General features: G+C 40.1%; 1 protein-coding gene across 1 annotated transcript in view; it reads right to left on the reverse strand.

Annotated features, from left to right (window-relative positions):
* DSCAM (DS cell adhesion molecule) overlaps nt 1–17387 on the reverse strand; it is a 799693-nt gene that overhangs the window by 264127 nt on the left and 518179 nt on the right. Inside the window, exons 9-10 of the mRNA XM_030806202.1 lie at nt 13912–14190; nt 632–751 (exon numbers count right to left, since the gene is read on the reverse strand). Of these exons, the coding sequence (XP_030662062.1) occupies nt 632–751; nt 13912–14190 (399 nt within the window). The remainder of the gene's footprint in view (nt 1–631; nt 752–13911; nt 14191–17387) is intronic.

Here is a 17387-nt window from a genome sequence, read left to right on the forward strand (position 1 = left end):
GAAAACAAATACCTCACAATAATTAAGCCTAGATACTAGGTCTTAGAAGAGGAAACATGATTAGGGGTGCAAGTGGGGAACATGAGACAATCGCAATAGGACACTGGGCGTGTTTGTTTTTAAAAACAGCATGCCAAGGAGATGACGTGTAATGTGTATATTCTAAGGTAATAAGGGGAATAAAACAATCAATGATATTATCTTTAACTATCTAAACCCACTCATCTCTCTAAATACTGGGGAAATAATTTTCCAGCTAAGAGTAGTTCTGACAATTTAAACTCGCATCTCTTCATGTACGAGTGTGCAGTGATCTCTAAGCAGACCATGGTTATGTAATACAGGTGGGCAAGGTAGGACTTCCTAAGTGCTGAAACAATCTACACGAAAGCCTTCCATCCCTTTGTGGCCTTTCCAAGGGCACGTTATGTAGAACAGACACACTGTGGGTCTGAATAAAAACACCTAGGTGGATGACTAGGAATGTCTGTGAGAGAATGATAGGCTTGGTGGAAACAGAGATACATATCTACTTCCAAGAAACCTCTCTGGAAATCTAGAAATGCTTATCGAATCCTTTAGAACATAGCAAATGTTTGACAGGTAACAAGCAGATCAAGTAACTCCATACCTTTAGAGAATTTCCACACGATGGTAGGTACAGGGTAACCCTCAGCAGAACAATTGAGGATGACTGCTTTGCCATAAATCCCATCCTGGTCCCGTGGCTGAACCACAAACTTGGGAGGAACTGAAAAGAGAGAAATGTCACCAGTAATTAAGACTAGAGCAGAAACTGAGTAAAGGTATGATTCTAAGAAACTGAATCATTTTAATGAACATTAAAATATGAAGACTGTTTCATATACATGGGGCAATAAAAACACTATTGGCAGTTTGGGACAAATTAAGGGAGTAATCTCAGTGCTGAAAAATTTTCTGATTCATATCAATCAGCTTTTGTCACAGGTAAAAGCCCTTTGAACTAGTGAAAACTGACCTCGAGGGAGGAAGTTTGACTAAATCAAAGGAATGGAACATTTTGCTTTTGATTGTGTTATCAAAAATATACAGAAATTCCCTCAATGGAAAATTGAATCAGAACCACCATTTAAAGAACACATCAGGCTGTGCACGGTGGCTCACACCTGTAATCCCAACACTTTGGGAGGCTGAGGCAGGCAGATCACCTGAGGTCCGGAGTTTGAGACCAGTCTGACCAACACGGAGAAACCCCATCTCTACTAAAAATACAAAATTCGCCGGGTGTGGTGACGCATGCCTGTAATCCTAGCTACTCAGGAGTCTGAGGTGGGAGAATTGCTTGGACCCGGGAAGCAGAGGTTGCAGTGAGCTGAGATCGTATCATTGCACTCCAGCCTGGGCAACAAGAGTGAAACTCCATCTCAAAAAAAAAAAAAAAAAAAAAAAAAAAGTAGATCAAATATATATTTGTGCCTCAAATAGTAATTATCAAATATAAGTATTCATCTTGGATGTGAACTGGTCGAAACATTTGATGTTGATTTTTCCTCTACCAGGAGATAAAGTGAGAAATAATAGGCACCTCCTAAAGGTAATCAAGAATACAATGTGGGACTGAACTTTTCCCAAAATTCTGGTGAGAACACATAGTCCGTTATGCCAGATGTCAGCACCATGGCGGGCCAAAGGGGGACTATGGAGAGTAGCTGCAGTGAGGTACCATAAAGGTTTTCTAGTGTGCCTATAAAAAACAAGATATTAACTGACTGCTTATCTGGTGAATGTTGTAAGGTACTGTAAAGAACCATCCCTACCTAAAACATAAACATGACTTCACTTAAAACATATCTCCCCAAAGAAAGCATATCATTTGAGATAAGCCATCTTAGAAAAAGTAGCATCTGAAGGTATTCTAATCCCCGAATCTTTCCCAGCAGATCAGCGATTCATTACAGGGTAGACTTTCAATGAGGCAGTCATAAACTATGTGAGAGGAGATGAATTATCTACACCATATAGTAGATATTTGGAAATTCCTGGTAAGGCTAATCTCATCGGCCTTGCAAGATCCAGAATTCTTAATTTTGAGACATAAATGTGAGCCTATGTGTTACAGGTAGATAGGAACTCAGCTGCCACATATGATAGACTGAGAAGATGGTTAGGGCCTAAGTTAGCAAGGGGCTTAGAAGCTTGTTACAATGATCTGAGCCAAGGTGACGATCACTTTGGCCATAAAATAACCAAGGAGGAAGGGAAAATGTCAAGACACAAGAAGCAGCCAGAGATGGAATTCACCGCAGTGTTCCTGGAGAAAACATTGTTTTTAATTTTCTAGCTTTACTTTCTATAGAAAGATTTACACATGAAGAAGCACCAGAAAATAATGACTACTAGCATAAAGCCAAGAGTTAAACACATTGGCTTGGTGTCCAGCTCTATTTCCTGTTGGGCAATTTTGTGCAAACTATAAAATGTCTCTTGGTCTCAATTTTCTTATCTGAAAATTGGAGGTGATTATGGAACTCATTTTAAGGATTGTTAAGATGATCGAACAAATTAAGATTAGGAAAGTTCTCAGAACTGTGGAGATATTAAGTGCTATAAGAGTGTTGATTAATTTAGTAAACGCAGGTATGTTGAGCTTTTACTTTTTTTTTTTTTTTTTGAGATGGAGTCTCACTCTGTTGCCTAGGCTGGAGTGCAGTGGTGTGATCTCTGCTCACTGCAACTTCCGCCTCCCAGGTTCAAGCAATTCTCTGCCTCAGCCTCCTAAGTAACTGGGGTTACAGGCGCCTGCCACCACGCCCAGCTAATTTTTTTGTATTTTTAATAGAGACGGGGTTTTACCATCTTGGCCAGGCTGGTCTTGAACTCCTGACCTCATGATCCACCTGCCTCAGCCTCCCAAAGTGCTGGGATTACAGGCGTGAGCCACTGCGCACGGCCTGACATATTCTTAATGAGCAAAGTTCCCAACTCGCAAATGAAATAAACAATTTACACAGCCCATGGGTTTCTGAGATATTGCTTAAGTGATAAGCAATGTTACTTCATGTAGATGGTATTTGGAGACAAAATGTATTTAAGAAAATGAAAATATATTTAAAATAAGATAATGAAGAATGACTACCTCTAGGTGAAGAAATTATCTCTAAGAAATATGGTAGAGATTATTTACAGCTAAGTTTTCTAGTAAAAGTGACCAATCAACTCAAGAGCAGGTGACAAACTTGAAGACACCATGCCAAAATTATTCTCCCCAGGGTGGAAAGGAAATCTGCAGCCATCCACATTCTGTGCTCCATTTGGCTCAAGTTCTGCCAAGAGCAAGAAATTGCTCATCAATGGACAGGGTAGAAAATCTCTTGCATTCCCTCTGGAAGCATGTCTAATCATAATTGATCCATTACCCCTCCCCTCAATTTGGTTCTAATCCAATGAAATGTTCCTTAAAATCTCATCAAAGAAGTTTATATGAGAAACAACCATAGAAATACTGTAAGTATAAGGTAGTTACAGATAAAAACGGTCCCTAAATTAGTAGAATAATTACCCCATATCATTGAAAACTGTTTCTGACCCTGGTAGGAGTAGCCAGGGGATTTCCCATGTACACCTCTTTGCTCATAGATTGGAATTCTCTCCTCAGATACCCCAGTGATTTACAGTCACATGAAGACCTCAGAAAGAAGCTTCTGTAGTAAGTGAACTTCTTAATTTTTATAGCAAAGAGAATAATTAATAGCTCAGATGTTTGGTCTTTGGCTGATATACCATGCAACTTGAGACCGCCTTGAGGAAAATGCTATATTTTACTAAGTGCATGAATAAGCCAAATCATATACATTTCCTTTAAATTTTGACAGAAGACTGTCATGAATTTAAATATTCAATCCCTAAGTGATTTCTTATCATGTACCAGTGAATATGTAGGTCCCTTTCATGAAAGTGAACTTGTGAGTTACAGTAAGAACTCTAAGACTGGGAACATCTGTGTACTTACATCAAGAAGACCTGAGGCCACACCGCTCAGATCCGACTCCTTAAGAATATGCTTGGGTTGAGTTCGGCCTGGCAAAATTAGAGGTGATGGATTCCTGGGACAAGTTGTAATAAGTTTCTAAACAAATTCCTTTGCCTGCCCAGAGACTAATGTGAATACAACAGGCATATGGTCCCTTGGGGGTTGTCATCACTTTGAGACAGCTGCATCACCAGCTAAGATTAAAATTCCAGGGTAGGGGAGTGTCTGAATGAGGACCCAGTGTTTAACATGTAACTAATGACATCATTCTCATATGCTCTAAGCACTGGGAATGACCATTATCCCTAGGGACAACACAGTTCCCAATTTTTTAAAGCAAGCAGCAGTTTATTTTTTAAAAAGTGGAGACATTTTTTAAAGAAACTATTAATATTTGATCTAGATATATTTTCTACAAAATGGCAGCCTAAGAAATTGTCCTAAAAGAATCAGGAGCCCCCACAAGGAGTCACTTAGTAATGAAACTGAGCATTTCCCGAGTACTCAGTGGGTTTCAGGTACTCCCAGTTCCATCCTTTGGCCCCTCCCAGAATTGCCCTCAAGACAATTCTTATTTTGCTTGCTTATTAAAGAGAGGATCCCCCACTGCGGCCCTCTCCTGGTTCTCAGGGTGTTGTCTTCAATGTTCTCCACATCTTACTCAACAAACCTCTTGAGCTATTTCACCCACTCCCATCATGATGATTGCCTTTATCTTCCCTTGGTGTGTAGAGCACCATATCCTTCCATCATTAGCTTATATCACAGGTACCTCTAACTCAAGTTTCCAAAATGGTACCTGTTCCTGTCCACCATCCATTAAGATCCTCAAAAAAGAAATTTCCTTTCATATCCTCTCATTTCTTTTTATCAGGTGCTGATGATTATTTCTTGAAAATGTATCCTCAAATTCTCTTCATCTCCACTGCCACACCCCAGTCACAGTGAGTAGTCTGGTTATGTGGGAAAGAGGTGCACAGCCCCTCCGTCCACCCAGCTTCAGCACCTCTGGGCGGACAGCTCCACCTCCACACACTTTGCCAGGACACTGCACTAAGGGGATGGGGCCCTCTCTTTGCGGTCTCAGGCCTTCTCAGAAGTCATGAGCCTTTACCCACCTTACTGGTGCAACCCTGACATGTGAAAAACAATTGTCCATCACTGAGGGACAGGAGTCAGGGTATAAATTCTCTGCCTCACTTTCCTCCGATCCAGTGGGGCAATTACGAGGCCTGCTCTATGCCTGCGCTTCTCAAACATTATAGGGCATCAGAGTCACCTGAAGAGCTGATTAAACCACACATTGCTAAACCTTGTCTCCAGTGATTCTGACTCAGTAGGTCTGGGGTGGAATCCAAGATTTTGCCTTTCTAATGAGCTCCCAGGCGATGCTGAGGCTGCTGGTACAGAGACCACACTTCAAGAACCACTGTTCTACATGATTCCTTAGAAGACTCCCAGTAGGAATGAGCTCCAGTTGCCCATAGCAGCAATCAGCTCATTAAAGCAACTTTTATTGATTTTTTTTCTCCCTTTCTAATCTCATTCTTTCCATTCTGGGATCCAGGAATGACATCCCAAATAAATAACCTGCCAGCCAATTCTGTACCTCACGCTCTACTTTCAAGGGAACCCAACCTAGGTCAAGGCCCATATTGTCTCTTATTTAGATTTCTCAGCCCCCTAACTGGTCTACCTGCCACAAACTGTCCCATCTGAATTCATTCTTCACACAGGGACCTAAAGGATCTAAGACACAAATTGGATGATGTGACTTCCTTGCTTAAAAGCATCCCATATTCCCATGGCCCTTTGGTATAATCCAGAATCTTGGGATATTTTAAAGGATTTTTATGACTTGAGCCCTTGGTCTCCAGTTGCATTCTGTGACATTCTCCTCTTGCAGGCTTTGCCCCAACTATTCTAAAACCCCATCTATTATCCAGTCCCCAAGACCATTCTTGCTGCCAGGTCTTCACACAGGCTTCTTCACGTCTTTGTTTAATAAGTTCCCGTTCACCATTTGCATCTTAGCTTAGCACTCACTTAGGCACATTTTTTTCTGATGCTGTGGATAAGATTAAGTGCTTCTCTGAGCCCTTAATTACTTACCATAGCCTTTATTACACTCATTTGGTATTGCTGTTTAATAGTCTGTCTCCCATACTAGGCTGTGCATGCTATGAGAACAAGAACCATTCCTTTCTCACAGGCCATGGTTTGTGCAGCACATAGCACAGATCTAGAGTACAGAAAGCACTCTGCAACTATGCATTGAAAGGACACATGAATAAATGAATGTTATTACTTCAGTTTTATAGACTAGGGAAATGGAGCATGGCTAAGTTAATAACTCAGATCAGGGTGACCCCCAAAGCCCGAGGTCTTTGAGAAGAGTGGACCCAATGGAAGTGCCATATGAGGGACAGCAGAAGACAGCCTCATAGGAGGACTCTGGCCAAGAAGATACAGAGCCTGAGATGGAAGGATATGAAGCCTTTGGGACTGTTGCTGTTTGGGCCAAAACTTATAACAGAACAAAAAGACCACCAGTACTCTATATTGTCTGGGTGTATAATTCCCCAAAGTTGTTGGTTTCCTTTTTTAAAGATGGTATTTTGATTTCCTTTTATTAGTATAACACATTATTTGGTATATTGTGGTGAGCCTGCTTGCCAATATAGTTAGTTTTCCAATAGAGCATGATATGGTTCAGTGATGTCCCCACCCAAATCTCATCTTGAATTGTAGCTCCCACAATTCCCACATATTGTGGGAGGGATCCAGTGGGAGGTAATTTAACCATGGGGGGCGGATCTTTCCCATGCTGTTCTTTTGATAGTGAATAAGTCTCAGGAGATCTGATGATTTTATAAAGGGGATTTCCCCTGCACAAGCTCTCTCTTGCCTGCCACCATGTAAGACGTGCCTTTCACCTCCCAGCCACGTGGAACTGTGAGTCCATTAATCCTCTTTTTCTTTGTAAATTAGCCAGTCTTGGGTATGTCTTTATCAGCAGCATAAAAATGGATGAATACAGAGCGGTTTTTCTGGTGGGAAGGAGGAGTAATTAAAGAGATGAATAGGTTCAACTACATAATTATATCACATCTCCAAGAGGCAATATGGCTAACCTTGCCAAACACTTATCTGAATCATAATTACATGCACATAACCAGCACTCCTGTTTCCCCAAAAAGAACAATTTGCTGTATTTTCCAAAATACCAAAATCTTGTCATGGGATCCACATAGGCTGAGAGTATCTGAAGTTTCGAATAGGTTTCTTTGAGGAAGTTTACTCCTGGTGTTACCTAAAATGAAGGTTGTTTAAAATACAGAGGTCTTTGGCTTGATCTGCTTATTTTGTGTGTGTTGGTGGGGGGTGGATTACTTCTGTCATTTTATTTTTAAAGAAATAATACTATGGTTATAATAAGACAGGCATTTTTCTAGTTTTAAATATAGTCCAGCGTTTTATGTTTGGAAGCCATGGCTTCTAAGTTGCTATATATTTCCAAAGAATGAATTTAGGTTTCCCTAGCTGTAAACCTGGGCAGAAATTCAGTTTTAATGAAAGCCATTTGGTGGAGGTGGGAGGGGGTGCATGGATAAACACCACCATTCTCTACTCAGTGACATTTAGTTGAGATGGGACTTGACCAAAGTCTAGGTAAGATTTAATTTACGACACTGAAAATTAAACCTATTGCTTTCCCATCATTCTGAGAATAGATGGCCTGGCCCCTGCTAATATCACTGCCTTACACTTTCTGTCCTCTCTTACTGAACAGGAGTCACCTTGGGCCTCTTGCTGGGCTGTGAACACACAAAACTCACTCCACACTCAGTCTTCAGACTTGTTGGTCTCTCTGCTTGGAACTCGCTTCCTACAATTCCCTGGGATGTACGCCTTCACTTCAGTGAAGTCTCTGCCCAAAGATCTCTCTGGAAAGCCTTCCCCTGCCCAGCCTACCTAAAATACTATTTTCATCCCCATCTTTCTCAATCCACGTACAACCTGTTTATTTTTCATAGTCCTTGTAGATAACTGACATTGTTTGTTCATTATGTCTTCCCTTCACTAGAATTTGAACCTTAATGGGCAGAGACTTGGTGTCTTTATTTTAATCACCATGGTATCCTCGCCACTCAGAATAGCACCTATTATAAAACAGATATTTAAGAAATATTTTGTGTAAGAATGAATGAAGTAGAATCATAGCATGAGAATTCTATCAAAAATTGGATCAATAGATGGCAATAAAATAGCAACCTTCTATAATTTTCATTTTTCCTGTCAACTGACAGTCAACTATTTCAGCCAATGTGCTTGTTTCTCTATGTGGCAGTTCACCATTAAAAGCCAGAAACCATGGACCCATCAGAAGACACAAAAAAGTGTGAGAAAACAGCCCTCCTTTGGAATCACAGATAGGAACAGTTGTGTTAGTGCTTTCCTGTGAGTGGTCTAGAGACCACAACAGGAAGCAAAGGGCAGGAGTGCTCTGTCATGAAGCCTAATGCTTTATTTCTAATACCTTAATCAATGCCAAGGTCACTCCACTGAGCAGGGTATCAGGGAAACCATCAGTCCACTGTCATAAGAGCTATGAGATCTGGCTCTTATTGGCTCATACGTAACAGCTAAGAGATTTTTGCTTTTGGGGTTTTGTTTTTGTTTTCTTATATTTTCCTCAAGACAACAGCTAATTTATTTTAGATCAAGTCTTTACAAATCTTCCCAGTAACCCAGGCTATCAAACAATGTGCTAAGTTTTACAATGACCCCAGGTCAAACTTTTCTTATGCAGCTTCCTCACGTCACTCAGCCTTCATAGAAGAGAGTGAGAGCCTTGCCCTGTATCAAGCCTGAACTTAAGGGAATGTGGTGGCTGGTTTGGTTTTTTCTATCCATACCATGTAAACGTTCTCCATATTAGCAACGAGGCTGTTTCACTTTACCATTTGTGTGTTCACTGGAGTAGCATTTTTCATCGCCTTCAAGAACTTTTCCTTTGTGTTTACAATGTGGCAAACAGTTTGGCATAGGAAGCCCAGCTTCCAGCCTCTCTTGGCTTTCAAATGCCTTCCTCACTGAATGCAATCATTTCTAGCTTTTGATTTAAAGTGAGAGATGCGCAATGACTCTTCCTTTCACTCAAACACTGGAGACTGTTGGTGGGGCCATTCATTGGCCTAATTTCAATATTGTTACGTCTTAGGAACTAGGGAAGCTGAGAAATGGTCAATATTGTTGTCTTAGGAAATAGGGAAGCTGAGAAATGGAGACTGGGAAATGGTTGGTTGGTAGAGTGGTCAGAACACACACAACATTTATCGATTAAGTCTGCCATCTCATATGGCTACTGAACAATTATAATAGTAACATTATAATAGTAACATCAGAGTTTACTGATTACCAATCACCATAACAGACATAATAATAATGATAAAGTTTGAAATGTTGCAAGAATTACCAAAATGTGACATACAGACACGAAGTGAGCACACACTGTTGGTAAAAATGGTCCCCATAGACTTGCTCGATGCAGGATCGCCACAAACCTTCAACTTGTAAAAAATGCGATATCTGGGAAGCACAATAAAGCAAAGTGTGGCCGGGCATGGTGGCTCACTCCTGTAATCTCGGCACTTTGAGAGGCCAAGTGGGGTGCACCACCTGAGGCCAGGGGTTCGAGACGAGCCTGGCCAACATGGTGAAACCTTGTCTCTACTAAAAATACAAAAATCAGCCTGGCATGGTGGCACATGCCTGTAATCCAAGCTACTCAGGAAGCTGAGGCAGGAGAATGGCGTGAACCCGGGAGGCAGAGGTTGCAATGAGTGGAGATTGGCCCATTGTACTCCAGCCTGGGTGACAGAGCAAGATCCCATCTCAAAAAAAAAAAAAAAAAAAGAAAGAAAAGAAAAGTGCAATAAAATCAGGTGTGCCTGTGTTTACTGAATGCAGTACATTGTGGATACACTATGCTGTTGGGGGTCTGGATTTTGTTGTCTTCCTTTTTAGTGTCAAATGTTGTTCATGCACACAACTAACTTACTAGTGGAGTTTTATCTTGTCAAGAATCTTCTTAGGCTCTTTTAGGGCTGGTCTAGAGTCACCCTTATTCTGGGGATAGATTAGTCCTACTCCTAGGGTGTGGCATTTCTGAGATTTCAGCTGAATTCCCCTATTCTGGCTAGTTAGAACTCCAGCATTCCCAAGCAATATGCAACTTCTGCTAGCACTCTGTGCACGTGAAGAACAGTATTCAGCTGCAACTGCAAAGGAGCCCTGTACAGATTTCTAGAGATCTTTCTTTGAATAGCTCCCTAATCTCCAGTAGCTTGTCCTTCAATACCCAGTAATCATCTCGGTATCTTTCAATTTCTCTGTTTTCTCCACCTGCCAAGATCACTGTGATTTATTTGGGCTCTGCACTCTCTGTCATGTGCAGAAAGTACCCCAAGCAGCTATCTGGGGTGAATTTGGAACTCACTTCATGCACTTTGTTTTGTTCCTGAAAGCAGTTCTTATATATATTAGTCCAATTTTATAGTTGGTTTGTAGTAGGAGGATAAATGTGTTACCTGTTACTCTGTGATGGTCCTATTAGATAATTTTCGTTTTTCTACTTCTTTGACCCAAAACATCCCCCCTCCCTATAATTTTCAATCATTTCTGTTGGTGCTACCTACTGGAGCTTCACACCGTGGTTGTTATTATACTACCTTGAACGCACTACTGCACTGGTACAAAGAATTCTAGTTGCATTCACTAACTCAAGGACTTTGATCCTGTAATAATCTCCTCTTTATCTTGCCACATATTTTTTTTCCTCTCTACTGGCTTAGTCTCATAAGCATATAAGCAGGCTGTAAAGTATCCAGTCTTAAAAATAACTCCTGCCCTTGCCCCATATCCATTTCCAACTTTGTCTCCATTTTACTGCCTCCTGTGATAGCAAAATTCCTAAAAATATAAAAATAGTTGTGTTTTCTGAGTTCCTGCGCATTGACCTTCTTTCTCTTCTGAAGCGCCTCTAATCAGGCCCTCGCTGCAATGACACCAGGTCATAAACAATATCCATCAAGGTCATAAACAATATCCATCAAGGATATAAACAATATCCATCTTCCTAAACCAGTGACCAACTCTTGGTTTTCCTCTTTATCTACTTTCAGCAGGATTCAATACTGTTTAATATTCTCTTTCTCGATTTATCTCCGATTTTGCTTGTAGAGTGCTACAGCCCACTGGATTTTCTCCTCCTTTACAGGCTGCTCCTTTTCCCTCTTCATCTCTTCTGCTGATTCCTCCTCCTCTTATTCTGGGGCCTTAAATTTTCGAGTGCCCTAGTGACTGCTGGGACAGGTGCTTCTCTCATATCATTGACCATTATTCCCCTTGTCAATACTGTTCTTCCTCATTTCTTCTCTGCTTCTGCTAAAGACACTTTCATTCACCTTGTTATTAGGCAAAGCATGATTCCACTGAAGGTTCCTCTTTATCTCATTTGCAACAGTCACTCCATAAGCATGTTTTATTTGCTTTACCGCCAAAATAGATTGTGAATTCCACAGCTTCTCATGACCTTAACATTAACACCTTCATCCAAGGCATTTTTGTCTGGCTTGAATGTCTGAAATAGCCTGTTAACTACTCTTCTTGCTTTCTAGCCCAGTCCATTCTTCAGACAGCTACTAGTATGATAACTAAAAAGATAAATCAGGCCATAGAGCTGTGGTGGTTAAAGTCAACAGTGCCAACTCTATCATCTAGAAAAAAAATCCACACTTCTAAAATGGCTGCATGTTCTAATTACTCAGGGGGCTGGGACAGACACTTGGCTACATAGTAGAATAAACTTGTGGATTTTACAAATTATTGATGCCTGGGTCCCACCTCCAAAGATGGCTATTTAATTGGTGGGAGCTTCATCCTGGTCATCAGGACCTTTTTAGACCTCCCTATGCGATCTGAATGTACAACAAAGTTTGAGAACCACTAACCAGTGATTTTTGGGAAAAAAGAACAATTCCCCAGAGATCTGTAAGACGGATTTACCCCTAAAGATTATGATTTAATTGGTGTAGGTTGGGACCAAAAAATGCACATCAGTGTTTTCTTAAGCCTCCCAGGAGATTCTACAGAACCGTCTGGATTGAGAACCACAGTCCCACACCAACTTGTCCCTACCTGTTTCTCCAGTCACACTGACCTGTTTGTGAAGCACATTTTCTTCCTCTAGGCTGCATTATCTCACTGGTGATTTAATATTAATTTAACTAAAGCTTATTTAACATATTTGAAGAACAATCATATGGAGACATTAGTCATATCATGATCAGCTACATTATCCCAAATAGCTAGGCTCAGTTTCAGCTCATCTGACCTTTGCCTTGGTTAAAAACTTCCAGTTGCCTTTTCTGCAAGGGCAAGTTGTACGAAAAGCATCCCCGTCCATTTTTATCTGACATTTCAGATTCCTGACCTGGATCCTTCAGAGCAGATTATATAGAAAGCAGGCTGATGTACTGTTTTGCCCTTCACAAACCCAAGAGTCAACTCTGCTTATAAGAAAACTCTTGGGAAACAGATACTAGGTTGGCTCCCTTTTTTACTTATCGTTCAAAATTTGGGAAAAAATCAAGTATCCCAATTCTTCCACTCCAAAGTGCAAGGTGGAAATGAGAAAAATGTCATGAGGATGTTAAGTTTGTGTCAAATTGAATATATATTTTCTAAATTATTCACCTGGGAAAATTTTTTTTTGGAAATACAAAGTTAGTTTCTTCCTATGAAGTCTGTGTCACTTCCTTTTGCTGGCAGGTAGATAAAAAGTGCATTTCTTCCCATTTGGCAAGGAAGAAGAGGTATCAAGGGAACAAGGAGTAAGGAATGAAGAAGGACATGAGAATCTCCTGCTCAAGAAAGAGCTATCTCCACTCTCTGGGAAATTACAGAAATCCTCCTCCTCCTAACAACTACTCTGGGACCACAATCTGGGGAATTTTAAAATGCAAATAATCATCATTAATATAAATCTTTAATTTCAGACAGTTACTTTTGCAATGTGGATGAATATTGTAATGGTAGATTAATGTAAAGTACTCTTGGAGAATCATAAACATCACAGAATGTCTGTGTTTGATATACATTAGAGAACACTAGCAGCTTATTTTATAGATGAAGAGTGTGAGCCTTAATGGGAATTTGGTGACTTGAATAGAAGTTCAAAATAAGACTGATGCTTACAGTTTAGACGTAATGAGATTACTGCCAATGTTTTCTGCACGTTAGCCTACCCTATTTTAATTTTTTTGAATAAGTACTACCATACTCTGCTTAATTTTAAAATGTTGCAATGGCGTCCCAAAATAATGATAGATTTAATGCTAAATAGAATAGATGGGCAAAGAAAACCACATTTCTAAAACTAAAACAAACATGATGAAAAGCTATTTCATGGCTCTTTAGAAAAACTTTGATATATAGCTTTGAGGCATATTTTTTAAAAAACCATTTATTGAAATAAGAAATACTAAAAATATTATATGAATACAATAAAGCAAAAGCTCATGGACGTTAGTCCTCAAAACTCACTGGCTTAGCATACGGAAGACTTATTTCATGAATTAAATCCTGTGCCTCCCACCTTCTTAGCTATTAATTATTTAAAACCTATTTTAGGTAAATAAAACCTTACCTTGGAGTTTAGGGGAATTCATGGTTGGGTTTAGAGTTGTATTTTTTTTTTTTTTTTTTTTTTTTTTAGTGAGATAAGACTGAATTTCTAAGTTCTAGGTATTTTCACAGTATTTCAAGCCCCATCATCTTAAACCATTGTTCAATCAACTCTATAGATGCCACATGGCTCATGATCCTTTGCTCACCTCTCACAATCAACTGGCTTTGGTGCTCCACAGCGGCGGCCTCATTCCGGGCTATGCAGGTGTAATTCCCATTGTGCATCAGGGAGAGATTGGAAATCCTCAAGGAGCTCGTGAAGTCAATATTGTCAATGGTCACCCCAAGGCTCCCAGGGATTGGCCGGCCGTCCTTCTGCCAGGTGATCATGATGGGTAAGTCCCCTGAGACCACAACACAGGGGATGAAGACCCGCTGCCCAATGGAGAATCTTGGAAACTCAAAGGGTTGTATGAAAGGTGGAACTGCAAGAAAAAAGAAACATAATAACAAACTGTGCTTATTCTACATTTGCTTTTCCTTTAGCCCTGTATACGGCACCGGAAGAGTAGTACAGATGATCATAGATAGAGCATAGAAATACAGGAACTGTAGCAAATTTGAAATTCTGCTTCTATTATTTGAATTTTCTCATCATTTAAATAAAAAGCATGGTTCAATTTGTACTTCAGCAAGTTACTTTTGTTCAACAAACTTTTTTTAATTTAAAAATTATTTTTGAATGAAAACATTTCAGACTATATCTGTAGTGTAAATAGTGTGAAAGAGGGATTTAGGTTTGGTTTTCCTTCAAAGCCTTTTAAAATGATGTATACAAGAGGAGGTTTCTTCCCTGCTTTGCGACTATGACACTACAATTACTGTTCCCCTTCTAATTGTTTCCTGCCTTGTAAATAGGCATATTCTAAACCCACTGAAGAAGCAGAGATTCCAATTTTGGCTGGATGTGGTGGCTCACACCTGTAATCCCAGCACTTTGGGAGGCCAAGGCAGGAGGAACACTTGAGGCCACAAGTTCAAGACTAGCCTGAGCAACATAACGGGACCCCCATATCTACAACATTTTTTTAAAAAATTAGCCAGGTGCGATGGTGTGCACCTCTGGTCCCAGCTACTGAGGAGGCCAAGGCGGGAGGATCCCTCAAGCCCAGGAGTTCAAGGCTGCAGTAAGCTATGAGGGCACCAGTGCACTCCAGCGTGGGTGACTCCAGCCTGTCTCTAAAAAACTAAAAAAAAAAAAAAAAGTAAAATAAATATTCCAATTTTATTGTTAAAGTTCTCTTTTATGTCCAACTAATAACAACCATTAATTATAAATTCTTATTTCATATTAGAATAACTACATCTTTACTTTGCATCTCTTAGTTTTCCACATTTATGTGTGTAACTTTTAATTATGAACTGGTCCGTGGCAGGTTATTTGAGTTGTTGATATGTTGCTAAGGAGGTCGGTTTATAGCCTTCAGCCTGGCCTACCACGGACACTGCAAGCAAACTCAGCCTGTAAAGCTCTTTCCTGATTCAGTTTTGCTGAGTGATGCCTGTTTTGTCCATCTTGCCTTAGGAACTCTCTTCCTCAGTGCCCTCCTAGATGATGTCATAGGGTATTAGCATTCTGAAATAGTTAAAATGGAGTCAGATGAACCACATTTGAACTCTACCTGTTACTAGTTACAGATCATGAGCAAAGTAATATGCTCATTCATCAACCTTACGGATTAGTAATTTATTGCTTTACTTTGCAGATGGGAAAAGTGATACTCAAAGATGTTACCTTGCCCTTTTGGTCTCAGAACTAGTTAACTATTCTAGGAGGGCTTAAATCATGTCAATATAGCTAATATCAGAGCCTGTTATGGAAGCCTTTTTTGTGTTTTTGCATACATTCTTGGAAAGAAAAAGGTTTATTTGTATGCAGGGGCTTGGAAATGACTAAGAGTACAAACTAAGATGATTAATCCTGTGATAATCTAATAGAAACCAATTATTACACTACGAGTTTTTCCTAATGAAGTTATTAAAGGTGTCTACAGTTTATTCAACAATTGTAAGTTCATTTCAACTAACAGCTTAAGGAAGAGGTAAAGGATCCAGCTGAGAAATTTGAATAGAAAACCATTCATTCATTTATTTGTTCATTCAATCAAGTCATGTTTATTGAGCACCTGGGATGTGTGTGGCAGCAGTGGATGTGTGTGGCAGCAGTGGATGTGCTGGGCACACAGCAATGAGCATAACCCACCAGCCTCTGCCAGTGGAGCTTCCATATATAGCCATAGGCAGCAGACAGCAAGGAAGTGCAGCCATGGCGCTTCTCTTATTTCGTATTATCACTATGACTGCTGTCTGCTTTCAAAAGCAGTTGGGAGCTAGAACTCAAAATTGCAAATACAGCCAGAGGTAGAAGAACTAGGTGGCTCATAGGTCTTACCAGGGAAATTAATTTTTTTAAATGGCCAAAGGTACGGACAAGCATACTCAATGTCAATCCTGTTGTGGATTCTCAATGTAAAGTTAGATCTTTGGGATTGAAAAGGGCCGATCTGATGCTAAGAGAAAAAGGTCTCAGGATGAGGTTCTATCCAGTGCTGGTAGAGAGAATCGGGTCAGGCTAAGGTATGAATGTTCTCAGTTGGAATGTGCTGGAGAAAATGTCATGTTGTACCAAAGGTGCTTGTATTTCTTTAAATCTTGCCCCCAAGTGGCATAAATGCTCACTCTATATGTAAATATTATTAATACTAAATTGCTATGCTTTATTAAAGAAAATAATTACATTTCCTCCCCTTCGATTTCTTGGACACAAAAACCTGGTTGTCAGCAAACTCAGATAAACCTTGGCTTGCTGCTTACTGTCTGAATTACAGACAATTTTTCTAAGATAAGAACTTTGGAGCCAGACTACTTTGGTTTAAGTTCAGCTATGCTACTTACTACAGTTACTTAACCCCTCTCAGGGTCTCAGTTTCCTTATTTATAGAGTGCTGCCTTGAGCTCTGAATGAGTTAACACAGTAATTCTCAAACTTAGTCATGTATCTCAATCAGTTTCTTAGCATTTGTTCTATTTCACAACCCTTTAAGATGAGGAAAAAACAGACAAGTTGAAAGGTTATTGGGCTAATTTTCTCTATCAGTTACAACAGGGAGAAGGAATATGTAAGGATTTACTTTCTCTAAATCAAGAAAGAAAGGTAAGACATAGCATATTTTTTAATCCAGCTATTTAATAAGAAGGCCAGGCGTGGTGGCTCACGCCTGTAATCCCAGCACTTTGGGAGGCCCAGGCGGGCAAATCACCTGAGGTCAGGAGTTCATGAGCAGCCTGGCCAACATGGCAAAACCTCGTCTCTACTAAAAATAAAAAAAAAATTAGCCAGGCGTGGTGGCGCGCACCTATAGTCTCAGCTACTAGGGAGGCTGAGGCAGGAGAATTGCTTGAACCCGGGAGGCGGAGGTTGCAGTGAGCCAAGGTCATGTCACTGCACTCCAGCATGGGAGATAGGGCGAAACTCAGCCTCAAAAAAAAAAAAAAAAAAAAAAAAAAAAAGGAAAACATAGAGTGTAGGTTGTAAATAATTGTAAAGTATTAGAATGTCCCTTTAGAGCATAAGAGAGTTACAGAATACAGAAAATACATGTGCATACAAATTTTCAAGAAC

The sequence above is a fragment of the Nomascus leucogenys genome, chromosome 25, assembly GCF_006542625.1.
Source record: "Nomascus leucogenys isolate Asia chromosome 25, Asia_NLE_v1, whole genome shotgun sequence".
Taxonomy (NCBI): domain Eukaryota; kingdom Metazoa; phylum Chordata; class Mammalia; order Primates; family Hylobatidae; genus Nomascus; species Nomascus leucogenys.